Genomic DNA, 15,362 nt, shown 5'->3' with positions numbered 1-15,362 from the left:
GTGTTCAGTTTGTTTCCTTCATTTCAACCTGCCTAAATTTTAGCTAATTCTGCTCTTCTGAATGATGCACTGCATGTGTTCTCCTCTGGCCACAAGGTGGTAGCATTTCATGTGCTGCTCCAAGGTTAGAGAACCAGTTTTCTTTGCAGAAGATTGTCTGGCAGCCCACAAAAGCCAGTCCCTCCACTGGGATGGTGGCCTGGATGCTGGCCACCTGTAGCTGTTCCTGGCACAGCTGATAGCTGGCTCTGGTAGATGAGTTTTACTTTCTTCTGCTTTATCCTGCCATGTTTCTCCCAGGGCTGCATTTCTGCAGCATCTCGATACATGGCTCAGTTTTGCCTGCGTAATTTGGCTTTGCTTAAATTCAACTATCCCAGCCTCTTGTTGGTAGGGGCAGAGGTGACCTGATGCTTTTAAAGATTTCAACTCCCAGATCCAGCTCACAAACCCTTAAGAGGAACCAGACACCCTACTTCTCCCCGACACTGCATGGCATCCAACTGTAATGAGTAACACATTAGCTGGATGTTTCTGATAAAATGACTGGTAATGAAATAGTTAATATCAACATTTAGGAAAAGGAAGTTATTTACCCTCTGTTACTGGAGTTCTTTCAGGTACGTGGTCCCTGTCGCATTCCATTGTTGGTACAAATGCACTCCATGCACCTGAGACCAGAGAATTCTTGCAAGTAGTGTCCATAGGTTCATGCCTGCATACTCGCACTCCTCATACTCTGCACCAAGGGCATTAGGGACGGGGTGGTGCAGAGCAACCACCTCTCCAGTTCTTTCTGTACCGCGAACAGACACAATCTGAAGCAGAGAGGAAGTTGAGTGGGTAGTGGAATACAGAGGGGGACCCTGAAGAACTCCAGTTACAAAGGGTAAATAACTTCCCTTTCTTCTTCCAGTGTTGGTCCCTCTGTGTATTGTACTCTGGATGACTGACAGGCAGTATCCAGAGAGGAGGAAGGTGCAAGGATGTAAGTGGTATGGCTGCTTGTAGAACCACTGTTCCAAAAGATGGGTCAGTGGAACAGGCTTGGACCAAGGCGTAATGTCTCAAGAATGAGTGGATGGAGCTCCACATAGCAGCCCTGCAAATGTCAGTCAAGCAGGGGTATCTCTTGAAGTGATGCTACTGAAGCTGCTTGTGGTCTCATAGAGTGAGCCCATATGTCATAAGGAGCAGAAGGACATGCCACCTCATAAAGTAAGATACAACCAGAGATCCACTTACAGATTCCCTGGGAAGAAACAGCTTGTCCTCTGACTCGTTCAACTGTGACAACAGCCAGCCTAGGTGACTTTCTGATCTGTTTTGTCCTCTGCAACTAAAATGCCAACATTTGTCTTACATCAAGGGAATGATGTAACCACATTCTGCACCTGCAGGATTGCAATTCGGGTCTGCAAGGTCTGTAGGGTTCCCACTATCTGTGTCAGAGATATTGGCCTTTGTAGGATCCATGTCTGCTGTATCAGCTCTAGTTCCCTTATTATTGGTGGGTTTTTTGGACTGCTCAAACTTTCAGAGTCAGGGATGTGGGTAGTCATGCCTTGTGGTTGGAGCAGGAGTCAGGGTTAGCAATTAGAGCAGGAGACTGTAGCCAGGAATAGGAGCCCAGGGTCAGAGATGGAGTCAAAGGCCAAGTGGCGGAGCTGAGGGTCAGAAACAAGTTACCCTGAGTGAGGCAAGACAGGGGCAAGGCTAGGAACAAACCGGCACAAGAGCTATCATAGCCATTGGCAAATGCTTTGAGCAGCCACTGAACTTCAGAGCTGGTCTTCTGCTTCTTCCAATCAATCAGGTGGTGTGGCCAATCAGGCAGCCTACTACAGGCCAGCTGTGCTCATTAGGTTGCCCAGAGGCTGGCTCTGCAGCAGGCCCTGCTTCCTCACACTCTGTGTTAATGTGGCTTGCTATGCTCTGCACAATGCCTGTGAGGAGAAGATGGAGTTTTTTGCCAGGAGCAGACTCAGGCCACTGATGGATATCTGAACCGGAACACACAGTGAGAGAGGCACTCGTTCGGACTGGTGCTGAATCCAGATGTGCAATGGAAATCACAGATGCTTTGTGCATTCTTATAGGGGGTATGCACAGTTCCACACATGAGGGGGAATGAAATGGTATTTGAGGTTGTTGTGTGAGAGAGATTTTGGAAAACATACTGGTATTGTGCATCATGAGTAAGGCTAAGATTTTGTCACAGATATTATTAGTAAAAGTCATGGACAGGTCACAGGCAAAAAAGAAAAATTCATGGAAGCTGTGACCTGTCCCTAACTTTTACTAAAAATATCTCTGACAAAATGGGGATCTGCAGATCCCCACACTACTTCAAGCAGAGCAGCTGCAGGGACTAGGAGCTGCCTGTAGCACAGAGATGGGCAAACTACGGCCCGCGGGCCACATCCAGCCTGCGGAACCATCCTGCCTGGCCCCTGAGCTCCCAGCTGGGGAGGCTAGCCCCCAGCCCCTCCCCTGCTGTCCCCCCACCCCCGCAGCCTCAGCTCTCCGCGCCACCAGTGCTCTGGCCTGCCGCTCCTGCTGGTCAGCGCAGCAATGGGGTTGGCTCCAGCGGGGCTGCGAGCTCCTGCTGCTCTGAGCGGCATGGATAAGGGGCAGGAGGCCCGGGGAGCAGTCAGGGGATAGGGAGCAGGGGGCGGTTGGATAGAGGGTAGAGTTCCGGGGGGGGGGGGGCAGTTGGGGCAGGGGTGTGGATAGGGGTCAGGGCAGTCAGGGGAAAGGGGGTGGGGGGGCAGACTAGGGAGTGGAGTCCCAGGGGGCGGTTAGGGGCAGGGGTCCTGGGAGGGGGTGGTCAGGGGACAGGGAGGGTTGGATGGGTTGGGAGTTCTAAGGGGGGCAGTCAGGGGACGGGAAGTAGGAGGGGGCGGAGAGGGGGAGGGGGACAGGCTGTTTGGGGAGGCACAGCCTTCCCTACCCAGCCCTCCATACAGTTTCGCAACCCTGATGTGGCCCTCAGGCCAAAAAGTTTGCCTACCCCTGCTGTAGCAGCTGGGGGCTGCGGGGTGCCCCTGCTGCCTGCAGCTCCCAGCATTCCCTGCTGCCCATGGGGGCCAGGAGCTTGGTGTTTCCCGCCACCCATGGGGGCCAGGAGCTTGGGTTCCTCCGCAGCAGCTCGGAGCTGCCCGCCACCCCTGGCGGCCGCAACAGCCGGGAGCTCAGGGGTTCCCGGCCATCTTCCACAGCCCAGAGTTCGGGGGTTCCCTGATCACCAGGAGGGAACAGGGGGTCCCCAGCTGCTGTCCGCCAGGAGCAGGGGTGGTCCCCCACTGCCCCCGGCAGTAGGGAGCTGGGGGGTTTCCCTGCCGCCCCCACAGCTTCTTGCCCCAGCGGGTGGCAGGGGACCCTGCAGCTCCCAGCCACGGCAGACTGAAGTCACGGATTCCGTGACTTCCATTACCTCCGTGACTAAATCACAGCCTTAATCACGAGTTCTGGAAACACTTTCATGAAGTGTACGAAGGCGTGTTCTGCATTTTATTCAGCCTAGCAATGTGCTGCCATTCACAGTTTATGAATCACTGAGATGACAATTTGCAAGTTTTTATTGTGTGTGATGACATTCATTAGAGTTGTGCCACTTTTTTCATTATGTATAATAAAACTTGATATTGTAGCCTTGTGTGCAAATCAAACGTTGTATTTTACGCAGGTATTTCCATGCTGTACCAACCAGTAATGCAGACCAGCTGCCGTCATGGCGTGGAGTGCAACGGCATAACCGAACTTGGTCCAAATCCAGTCAAAGTCCATGCTCTCCTTGGTTTTTCTCATATGTTTTGCATGTGTAGGCCACACCTGGACAGCAGTGGATGCATGTACAAAGTACATTTGTCCATTCCATGTGCTAGTATTTATCTGTCAGAGCAGAACTCAGGCTCTGACCCAACCCCTAGCAGGCTTCCTGCCTGAGTCAGACTAATTTCTGTCATGGACCGAAGAGGGGCTTAGCCTTGAACCGAAGTTCATGTGTGCTGTAAGAAAAGGAGTACAAGTGGCACCTTAGAGACTAGCCAATTTATTTGAGCATGAGCTTTCGTGAGCTACAGCTCACTAAGATGCCTCCATTAACCCCTGCCCTACTCTATCATTTAACCCGATACTATTTTCTCTACTCTGCCTTGTGTCTAATTGATTCCAAGATTGTTCATTGTCCAATTAACTCGTCAGCGAACCATTACTGGCCCAGTTCCAGAGCGTCAGTATGAAGCGAGCAAAGTGAACAGCTTTGTTGTGGCATGAAAGATGGTTGCTGGAGCCTTGGGCTCGCCACACACAACTCAGCCAACGCCTCTCACTCCTGACCTGCTCATGCCTGCTATTCTCTTCTGAGCCTTTATATTGGGCCCTGTGTGGTAAGTCTTCCAGAGCATGGGGAGGGGAGTTGAAATGTTATTAAAACACCCATCAAACTAAACTTAGCCCTGGTCTACACTAGGACTTTAGGTCGAATTTAGCAACGTTAAATCGATGTAAACCTGCACCCGTCCACACAATGAAGCCCTTTATTTCCACTTAAAGGGCTCTTAAAATCAATTTCCTTACTCCACCCCTGACAAGTGGATTAGTGCTTAAAATCGGCCTTGCCGGGTCAAATTTGGGGTACCGTGGACGCAATTCGACGCTATTGGCCTCTGGGAGCTATCCCAGAGTGCTCCATTGTGACTGCTCTGGACAGCACTCTCAATTCAGATGCACGATTGTTTGCCGTTGCTCTGACGCAGGGAGGGGCGACTGACGACACGGCTTACAGGGTTGGCTTACAGGGAGTTTAAATCAACAAAGGGGGTGGCTTTACATCAAGGAGTATTTCAGGCAGGACTTCACCGAGGGTTCCAATAAGAAATGGTGCACCTCAGTTATTGTTCTTATTGGAACAAGGAGGTTAGTCTGGCCTCTGATTGATACACGGCTAGATTTACCTCGCTGCACCTTCTCTGTGAGTGACTGCAGTGTGACCTAGAGGAATGAGTCCCCTAGACAGGGGGCGGGGGGGGGGGGGGGTTGCAAATGAGTACAAAACAAATCTGGTCTATTTCTTGTTTTGATACACTCCATCTATCTTTTACATCTTTGGCTGACAGCAGACGGTGCAGAAGGACTGCATGCCACCCACATCTCATGGCTGCTTGGCAGAAGGTGGTACAATAGGACTGCTAGCCATCCTCATCTCTTGCCTGCCCAGCAGAAGATGATGCAATAGGACTGCTAGCAGTTCGTATCACCTGCCTGCTCACCATAAGATGGTTCAATAGGACTGACTGCAGGACTAAAGAGAATGACCTGACCAAGTCACTCCAAATTTAGTCCCTGTGCCCATGTCTGCCCAGGCGCTCCTGATCGACCTCACAGAGGTGACCAGGAGCACCTCGGACATGACCATGACGGCTACCAGTCCTATTGCACCATCTGCTGCCACAAGGCAATGGGTTGCTGCTGCCGTGCAGCAATGCAGTACCACGTCTGCCAGCACCCAGGAGACATACGGTGACAGTGAGCTGAGCGGGCTCCGTGCTTGCCGTGGTATGGCGTCTGCACAGGTAACTCAGGAAAAAAGGCACGAAACGATTGTCTGCCCTTGCTTTCACAGAGGGAGGGAGGGAGGGAATGGGGGCCTGACGATATGTACCCAGAACCACCGGTGACAATGTTTTAGCCCCATCAGGCATTGGGATCTCAACCCAGAATTCCAATGGGCAGCGGAGACTGCGGGAACTGTGGGATAGCTACCCACAGTGCAACGCTCCGGAAGTCGACTCTAGCCTCGGTACTGTGGAAGCACTCCGCTGAGTTAATGCACTTAATGCACTTAGAGCATTTTCTGTGGGGACACACACACTCGAATATATAAAACCGATTTCTAAAAAACGACTTCTATAAATTTGACCTAATTTCGTAGTGTAGACATACCCTTTCATTCATATTTTAAATCAGCACAGTTTAGACCAGGAGTCAGCAACCTCCGCTTCCCGCAGCTCCCATTGGCCGGGAACAGCGAACCGCAGCCACTGGGAGCTGCGGGGGGGGGGGGGGTGGGGGGGAGCATGCCTGTGGACAATCAATGTAAACAACATGTCTCACGGCCGGCCAGCAGATTATCGTGATGGGCTGTGTGCCGAAGGTTGCCAACCCCTGGTTTAGACTCTGGCCTCTAGATAAGTCACCTTGCACAGTCTGTGCATTTTAGGCATTCATCACCTTTGTGGGTTTTTGAGGTAGAAATAAATATCAGTTTAGGTAAACTCCTCTAAATATGTCCTCAGTGCTGACAGTAGTTAGCAAATTAATGACAGATATAGTATCAATTAAGTTACATACCAGGCAGCAGCGGCTGCCCTGACATTCCCATCGGTGCCATCCCTAGATTGTTCATCGCAGTGGCCCATGCAGTGAGGTCAGACATAGGCAAGCCCATTGGGGTGGAGTCTACATTCAGATTTCTAACACCATCTGCTAAAAGGAGAGGTTGATTAATTTTAGTGTTCGGGAACTTAGTGCTGCGTCTGTTCCTCTACAGAGCAAGCATTACCCAACAAGGTTCTGTAGTATCTAAACCAGTGGCTCTCAACCTTTCCAGACTACTGTACTCATTTCAGGAGTCTGATTTGTCTTCCATATCCCCAAGTTTCACCTCACTTAAACACTACTTGGTTACAAAATCAGACACAAAAATACAAATGTGTCAGAGCACACAGTTACTGAAAAATTGCTAACTTTCTCATTTTTACCAATACAATTATTAAAATAAATCAATTGGAATATAAATATTTGTACTTACATTTCAGTGAATAGTATATAAAGTGGTATAAACAAGTCATTGTTTGTATAAAATTTTAGTTTGCACTGACTTTGCTAGTGCTTTTTACGTGCATGTTGTAAAACTAGGCATCTAGATGAGTTGATGTACCCCCTGGAAGACCTCTGCATACCCACAGAGCTACGTGTACAGCTGGTTGAGAACCACTGATCTGCACCAACAGTGACGCTGATCCCAGCCCCACCACTCTGCCACTTGGGAAAAGAGCTGCTGCCCTCATACACTGTAGAAGACCTTCCAAAGAAAAATAAGGTTGGTGTCATCCCCATGTGTTTCAGGTGTAGCTCCTCCATTGTTCTTGAGAGGAGCTCACAGAGCCCTTGTAGATGTGCTGTTTTGTGGGGGAAGCAACCTTTTTATCTTCTGACAGAAGCACAGAAACCGGGGCACAGATCCTCAGGGGCTGTAAACTCACATAGCTCAACTGAGATCAAGGTCAATATACAACAGCTGCGGCTCTGGCCCCTTCCCATTTGGAAACATTTATTTCATATTAGCAGAAAAAATTAACCACTTTCAGTGTTCAGAGTAGCAGCCGTGTTAGTCTGTATTCGCAAAAAGAAAAGGAGTACTTGTGACACCTTAGAGACTGACAGATTTATTTGAGCATAAGTTTTCGTGAGCCACAGCTCACTTCATTGGATGCATTCAGTGAAAAACCCAGTGGGGAGATTTATATACATAGAGAACATGAAACAATAGGTGTTACCATACACACTGTAATGAGAGTGATCACTTAAGATGAGCTAATACCAGCAGGAGAGCGCGGGGCGGGGGGGTGACCTTTTGTAGTGATAATCAAGGTGGGCCATTTCCAGCAGTTGACAAGAACGTCTGAGGAACCGTGGGAGGTGGTGGGGGGAAATAAACATGGCGAAATAGTTTTATTTTGTGTTATGACCCATCCACTCCCAGTCTCTATTCAAGCCTAAATTAATTGTATCCAGTTTGCAAATTAATTCCAATTCAGCAGTCTCTTGTTGGAGTCTGTTTTTGAATTTTTTTGTTGAAGAATTGCAACTTTTAGGTCTGTAATCGAGTGACCAGAGAGATTGAAGTGTTCTCCGACTGGTTTTTGAACGTTATAATTCTTGACGTCTGATTCGTGTCCATTTATTCTTTTACATAGAGACTGTCCAGTTTGGCCAATGTATATGGCAGAGGGACATTGCTGGCACGTGATGGCATATATCACATTGGTAGATGTGCAGGTGAACGAGCCTCTGATAGTGTGGCTGATGTGATTAGGCCCTATGATGGTGTCCCCTGAATAGATATGTGGACACAGTTGGCAACGGGCTTTGTTGCAAGGATAGGTTCTTGGGTTAGTGGTTCTGTTGTGTGGTGTGTGGTTGCTGGTGAGTATTTGCTTCAGGTTGGGGGGCTGTCTGTAAGCAAGGACTGGCCTGTCTCCCAAGATCTGTGAGAGTGATGAGTCATCCCTCAGGATAGGTTGTAGATCCTTGATGATGCGTTGGAGAGGTTTTAGTTGGGGGCTGAAGGTGATGGCTAGTGGCGTTCTGTTATTTTCTTTGTTGGGCCTGTCCTGTAGTAGGTGACTTCTGGCTGGCTCTGTCAATCTGTTTCTTCACTTCAGCAGCTGGGGACTGTAGTTGTAAGGATGCTTGATAGAGATCTTGTAGGTGTTTGTCTCTGACAGAGGGGTTGGAGCAAATGCGGTTGTATCATACAGCTTGGCTTTAGACAATGGATCGTGTGGTGTGGTCTGGGTGAAAGCTGGAGGCATGTAGGTAGGCATAGTGGTCAGCAGGTTTCCGGTATAGGGTGGTGTTTATGTGACCATCGCTTATTAGCACCATAGTGTCCAGGAAGTGGATCTCTTGTGTGGACTGGTCCAAGCTGAGGTTGATGGTGGGATGGAAATTGTTGAAATCATGGTGGAATTCCTCAAGGGCTTCTTTTCCATGGGTCCAGATGATGAACATGTCATCAATGTAGCGCAAGTAGAGTAGGGGCACGAGGGGACGAGAGCTGAGGAAGCGTTGTTCTAAGTCAGCTATAAAAATGTTGGCATACTGTGGGGCCATGCGGGTACCCATAGCAGAGCCGCTGATTTGAAGGTATACATTGTCATGGGTGAGGACAAAGTCACAAAGTTCAGCCACCAGGTTTGCCGTGACATTATCGGGGATATTGTTCCTGATGGCTTGTAGTCCATCTTTGTGTGGAATGTTGGTGTAGAGGGCTTCTACATCCATAGTGGCCAGGATGGTATTTTCAGGAAGATCACTGATGGATTGTAGTTTCCTCAGGAAGTCAGTAGTGTCTCAAAGATAGCTGGGAAAGCTGGTAGCGTAGAGCCTGAGGAGGGAGTCTACATAGCCACACATCTGGGGACAATACAACCTATCCTGAGGGATGACCCATCACTCTCAGATCTTGGGAGACAGGCCAGTCCTTGCTTACAGACAGCCCCCCAACCTGAAGCAAATACTCACCAGCAACCACACACCACAACCACTAACCCAAGAACCTATCCTTGCAACAAAGCCCGTTGCCAACTGTGTCCACATATCTATTCAGGGGACACCATCATAGGGCCTAATCACATCAGCCACACTATCAGAGGCTCGTTCACCTGCACATCTACCAATGTGATATATGCCATCACGTGCCAGCAATGTCCCTCTGCCATATACATTGGCCAAACTGGACAGTCTCTATGTAAAAGAATAAATGGACACGAATCAGACGTCAAGAATTATAACGTTCAAAAACCAGTCGGAGAACACTTCAATCTCTCTGGTCACTCGATTACAGACCTAAAAGTTGCAATTCTTCAACAAAAAAATTCAAAAACAGACTCCAACAAGAGACTGCTGAATTGGAATTAATTTGCAAACTGGATACAATTAATTTAGGCTTGAATAGAGACTGGGAGTGGATGGGTCATAACACAAAATAAAACTATTTCGCCATGTTTATTTCCCCCCACCACCTCCCACGGTTCCTCAGACGTTCTTGTCAACTGCTGGAAATGGCCCACCTTGATTATCACTACAAAAGGTTCCTCCCCCCCGCCGCTGGTAAAGCTCATCTTAAGTGATCACTCTCATTACAGTGTGTATGGTAACACCTATTGTTTCATGTTCTCTATGTACATAAATCTCCCCACTGTATTTTCCACTGAATGCATCCGATGAAGTGAGCTGTAGCTCACAAAAGCTTATGTTCAAATAAATTTGTTAGTCTCTAAGGTGCCACAAGTACTCCTTTTCTTTTTTCACTTTCAGTGTATTTCCCTTCACACTGGAAGTTATGTATATTTTTAACAGTGAGGATAATTAACCACTGGAACAATTTACCAAGGGTTGTGGTAGACTCTACATCACTGACCGTTTTTAAATCAGGATTGGGTGTTTTTCTAAAAGATCTGCTCTAAGAATTATTTTGGGAAAGTTCTATGGTTTGTGTTATACAGGAGGCCAGACTACATGATCACAATGGTCCCTTCCAGCCTTGGAACCTATGAATCTGTGAACTTGCTCAAATGTTCTGAAGACAAAAGGAAGGGCAGTAACTGGGGAGTAGAGGGCATTGGGGATAGGTTTCTCCAGTCAAGGGATTCAAGACCAAAAGGAATAGGAATCAGATAAGAGAGATCAGTTAAAGGAGAAAGAGGGAGGACCGAAGATAGGGGCGGATGGGGCTTAGGGGTTAGAGGGACATAGTAACAGACCTCAGCGAAGAGACTAAAGAGAATAGAGAGCGCAGAACTACACAGAAGAGGGCAGTTTATTCCTCTATCCCACATCTTGTACAGCATAATGCTGAAAAGGCCTTACTCTTAATTGCACAGTGATCCTCTTTATGACCATGCACAATCCATGCTGAGGGCAGTCATTTCCCATTGTTCATAAAGATTCCATGTGCCAGCAAGTAAATCAGCATCATTAGACACAGAGCCCACATCACTAAGCTAGGGAAGCTTTCTAGGCCAAAGTCATTAAATTATAGCACCTATATTAATAGAAAAAAGATTAATGTGGTGACAAAGCATCACATTTCATGTCAAAGAGATACACGTATGGAGTCTGCTATATGCAATGTTCTGTTGTTCATGTTTACAATATTCCATCCACTAACTTTACAAGTACAGGGCCTTCTCCAAATGTACGAGGTCTTCAGCACACATCTGAACTTTATGCTCTTCTGAAAAAGTGATGGAGAAGATAGGAGATTAGTACAGCACTGGGACTCTTCTGAATTTGAATTGCCCCAAGGGTGTGGGACACTTCCCAAGATCATTGCTGTTGCAGAGCCCTTGGGCACTGGCGCACCTCGGTCCCTCCTATTCTCTACCTGTGGCACATAACAGTCTAGTCTCCTGTGGGCTGTGATACTTTGGTCTCATTTCAGTTGTTGGGTTCAGCATATGAGTGGCTGGGTGGTGCTCGTCGCCTGTTATATACAGGAGGTCAGACTACATGATCTGGTAGGGTCCCTTCTGGCCTTAAACTCTATGACTCAAGCCATTCAAATGATTTCTTAAAGCTTTCATCCAGAAATAACACAGCTTCCAAACTTAGTATTTGGTTAACAAAGAAAGGACAGGGGGAGGCTGACAGTACTACTAGGCAAATTAAGGTCATTCTAGTGACCTAAATTGTGAATGCTTTGAAATGTTTTGGGTTTGTTTTCTATACTGGAACCTTTACTTTGAATGTTCTGGTTTTTAATATTAGGTCACTGCTGACAAAACTCTGACAGACATGTAATTGGTATCTAATAATCTAACAATACTGAAATGTTATAATTTTATGAACAGTGTGTGTGACCTAGCTACTGAAGTGAAGTTATTGTATATTGGGTTATAAGACCTCCTTATACAAATGTGTTGTTCAAGCTTAATAGGGGGCGATGAGTAAAACAAGCAGGAAAGGAACACAATAGATCAAGACAAGCAACCTCCCAACACATACTTGGCCGAGGGCAATTACAAAAGACAGTGGGGGAACCTATTAGCTTCAGGCATCTGATATCCTGGCTCCAGGTTGAAGTGACACAGTTGTTCTGCTAATGCTAGGAATGAAGAATCAAAAGAACCTTTAAAAAGCCCTTCTCAGGAGAGGAAGGGGAGGGGAGTGTCCATTGTTGGGTGGACAGGGTAAACACAGAGAGAGGCCTAGGAGAGGTATTTAAAGTAGTTGGCATTCGTATAAACTGGATTATGGTTTTTAAGATCTATTTTTCCTTAAATGTTTTTGTTCTAAATAAATAATACTTTGCTTTATGAAGACTGTTTGATTACTGGATACCACTGTCACAGCTGCTGGGGGAAAGGAACCGAAGGTACTGAACCCAAAGCAGGCCTGCTCAGGTAATCACAGTTGATCTCAGAGGGCAGAAGAGTGGCAGAATCACGATTCCACCCCGAGAGAGGTGACAGCTAAAGGCCTGAGAGGGAGTACACACAAAGAGACCAAGAGGGCTCAGCAATGCAGTTAGCCCGGGAACTGTGACATAAATGATGTTTTCTTATGGGTTTTTTTTTTATGTGATATGTTCTTTCAACTTGAACTCCAGGTTAACAAAGTTTTGCCAGGGAATTTCTTTAATCTTTAAAAAAAAAAAAACAGTTATGTATTATGCAGTTTTGTAGCTGGTAAATTACATTATCAGATGTTGTGAATTGGGTGCTATCACCCCCAAGCCCTCTACACTCTGCTGTGAACTTGATTCCATTGGTGTAGTGATGCCACAGAGAGGATTGTGTTCGTGCATTTCTTTTATTTGTCTTTTTTTTGTTGTTGTTTCTACGGTTTTGTAAGCAAATTATATGCATGAACTTGGTAAATACAATTATATGGCTATCCTGCCATTACTTGAGAGGAAAATCTCATTATATTATGTTATCCTAAATGCAACAGTAACCACTGATTCAAAGTCTTTCCATGCTATAGTTATTATTTTCTATTATGAACATACTATTAACAGTGGACACTGAATCACTTAAAAACACTACCATTGGTAAGAATGCAATGACTGCACAATAATTTCAAAATACAGGTTCCCTACACATTTGACTGATGCCTACATGATTCTCCTTAAACTTAACAATTAAACAATATTTTATTTCATAGACATGTCAGTAGTATGATTCTGACATACTACAAAATTTCAAATCTTTCCTCTCCTACAGGAATAGGCCTGTGTAGTAAAACTTATTCTTTAATGTGCTTTGTTGAATACACTAGCAATGTGCATCGTTTTTCACTGAAATTTTCTAAACTCCTTGTACATATTTGTTTAAAATGTCACATTGACTACCCTGTTATTATAGTTCTTCTCTCATTGATACAATTACCAATAGATTTCCTATTTTATTTTCCAGATATAAAGTTATTTCACATAAAAGAAACAGAAGACAAACACTCACTTTTATTATTTATTTTATAGTTGTCAAACAACTCTCTTATTTCCTTATCCGTCTATTGGCACAGGAAAATTCATGCAGAAGTGGATTCATTTACCTTCATCTATACACAAGGAACGTCTTTACATTCCTACCTACCTAACAGCAGCAGCGGCTATTTCTTAGGATCTGTGGAATGAGGAGTCATCCCTGAACTGGAGCCTGAGCAAGCCACATGCAGGGAGAGTCATTCCTACACTAGGCTCCAGCCAATCCACAAGCCAGGAGCTAGTCTGGGGATACTCAGACCAGGTATATAAACCTCACAGGCGAAACAGCAGCTCAGTCGCTCAGCATCACCTCATGGCTTGCAACTCTCCTCTGCCTGACAGTGGTGACAGATTCCACAGGCCTCAGCCTGCTCCAGCCCTGCTCTTGCTCCAGTGTTGTCCCCAGTCCTGCTCCAGCCCTGATCTGGCTCCAGCCTAGCTCCCAGCCCTACTCTTGCCTTCTTCCAACCTTGCTCCTGACTCCCAATTCTGGCTCAGAGCCTAAGGCCCGACTGCCACTGCTCTGACCACTAGGCCTGAGCAGTCTTACCTCAGTTTCTGACAGGTTTCAATTAATGGTCAATATGAAGTCAAAGGAGAATTTTCCATAAGAATTTAGTTTTCCCAATTATGTTTTTTTTCCATTTTTCATGGCTTTTCACTTCTCATAGAAAATAGTAAAGTTTCATTATTAACCTGTCATCAGTAAAAACTGGTATACAAATTAAATAAGTATCTTGCATTTATTTCTATTCACCATCTATTTTACTGTCATAGAAAACTAGAGAAATGTGCTTTCTAAAACTTTTTTCAACGTTAGTTAAGTTTGATATTGGACTTTTTTTCCCCTTCAAACTATACAAATCTAGGAAATAAAAAGATAAAGTTTACTTTCACACTTTCATTTCTAAAAATAAACCATTACTGATATTCTGTATATTCCCTGTTAAGATCTAAAAATCACATTACCACAATTCAATTAATAACCTGCTATGGAGCCTGAACTCCATCCACAGCTACTTGCAAGAACGTTGCATGATTTAGAAAACTAGAGTGGAAATCAATGCAAATTTAGCAAAGATAATATAGATATGGGTGGAATGAAAAAGAGAATAATATCTGGAAAAAGAAATAGTAAGAAACCTAACAGACATTAGCTAGTAAATTGACCTTGTAGTTTAAAGCTTTTTGAATTGGCGACCCTCTGTGTTCCTCATAACATGGGCTGTCTCTTTCCATTCTTCCTGGCTGAATAGGAATATTACCTTCCCTGTGGTTGCAAGCCTACAAGAAAAGGATCACTGCATGTGGGATTCAGTGTGGGTACTCTGCAGATAGTGATACATGCAATCTGAGCAGCACATGGCAGGCTTCCAGAGCTGAGAAAAGACCCACTATTTCCAACTCACAATTTTACTGTGAGTCTCATAATATTCGGTGTTTTGTTAAAACCCCAGGCCCTGGAATCATGAGATTACACAAGAATCTCAGCTTTCTTTTTTTTTTTTTTAAAGTTTCTAGCCCTCATTGTTGCAGAGAAAAGCTTGAAAATCTGAATTCTGAAGGCTCAAAGACCAGAAAGCAAATGAAAAGCACTCAACATTTATTGTTTTTTAATATCTCATGATTTTAGCCAGTCTCATAATTCTGGGGGGCCTGAGTCATGATTTTTGAGTCACAATTTCAAAACTGTTAACACCATGCAGGGTGTTGGAGTCTGGCACATCCACTTCGCCAGATGAAGACACACTCATATCTATATATAAATGGCAACTATCCTCAATATACAGAAGTGAAGGGAATACACAGGAAGCCACGTCCATGTATATTTTTCACACCAATCTGATCCAAAACAGAAATGAACACCCACTGCTGGCTAATCCAGCCTTGAGCACGTACCAAGCTGTAATTCCAGTTATTTCTAGCTATCCAGTGACAAGTGACAGAAACAGATCTCCCAGTAACTCTGAATTACTGACACAGCAGGGATTAAAGCTACTTTGCTTTGCCATTTTAAGCAGAAGCCTCGGTCATTTCCCTCAGCTACTCTTCCCCAGCTAAACACATAGTGTTTCTGTCTGGC

The 15,362-nt window shown here is 45.6% G+C and overlaps 1 protein-coding gene across 16 annotated transcripts in view; it reads right to left on the bottom strand.

The window, feature by feature from the left end:
* ENOX2 (ecto-NOX disulfide-thiol exchanger 2) overlaps nucleotides 1-15,362 on the bottom strand; it is a 135,296-nt gene that overhangs the window by 69,251 nt on the left and 50,683 nt on the right. For 10 of the 16 annotated variants that reach the window (XR_012160888.1, XR_012160891.1, XR_012160896.1 and 7 more), the window contains one exon: nucleotides 6,355-6,489. Coding sequence is in view for 5 of the 16 variants with exons in the window: in XM_073360663.1 (XP_073216764.1) it covers nucleotides 6,355-6,489 (135 nt within the window). In the remaining 11 variants the exon portion in view is untranslated. The other 6 variants (XR_012160894.1, XR_012160892.1, XR_012160893.1 and 3 more) reach the window with 6 other exon arrangements.

Source organism: Lepidochelys kempii, chromosome 9, assembly GCF_965140265.1.
Source record: "Lepidochelys kempii isolate rLepKem1 chromosome 9, rLepKem1.hap2, whole genome shotgun sequence".
NCBI lineage: Eukaryota > Metazoa > Chordata > Testudines > Cheloniidae > Lepidochelys > Lepidochelys kempii.
Note: the sequence above shows the minus strand (reverse complement) of the source record. Positions and strands in the feature narration are given on the sequence as shown.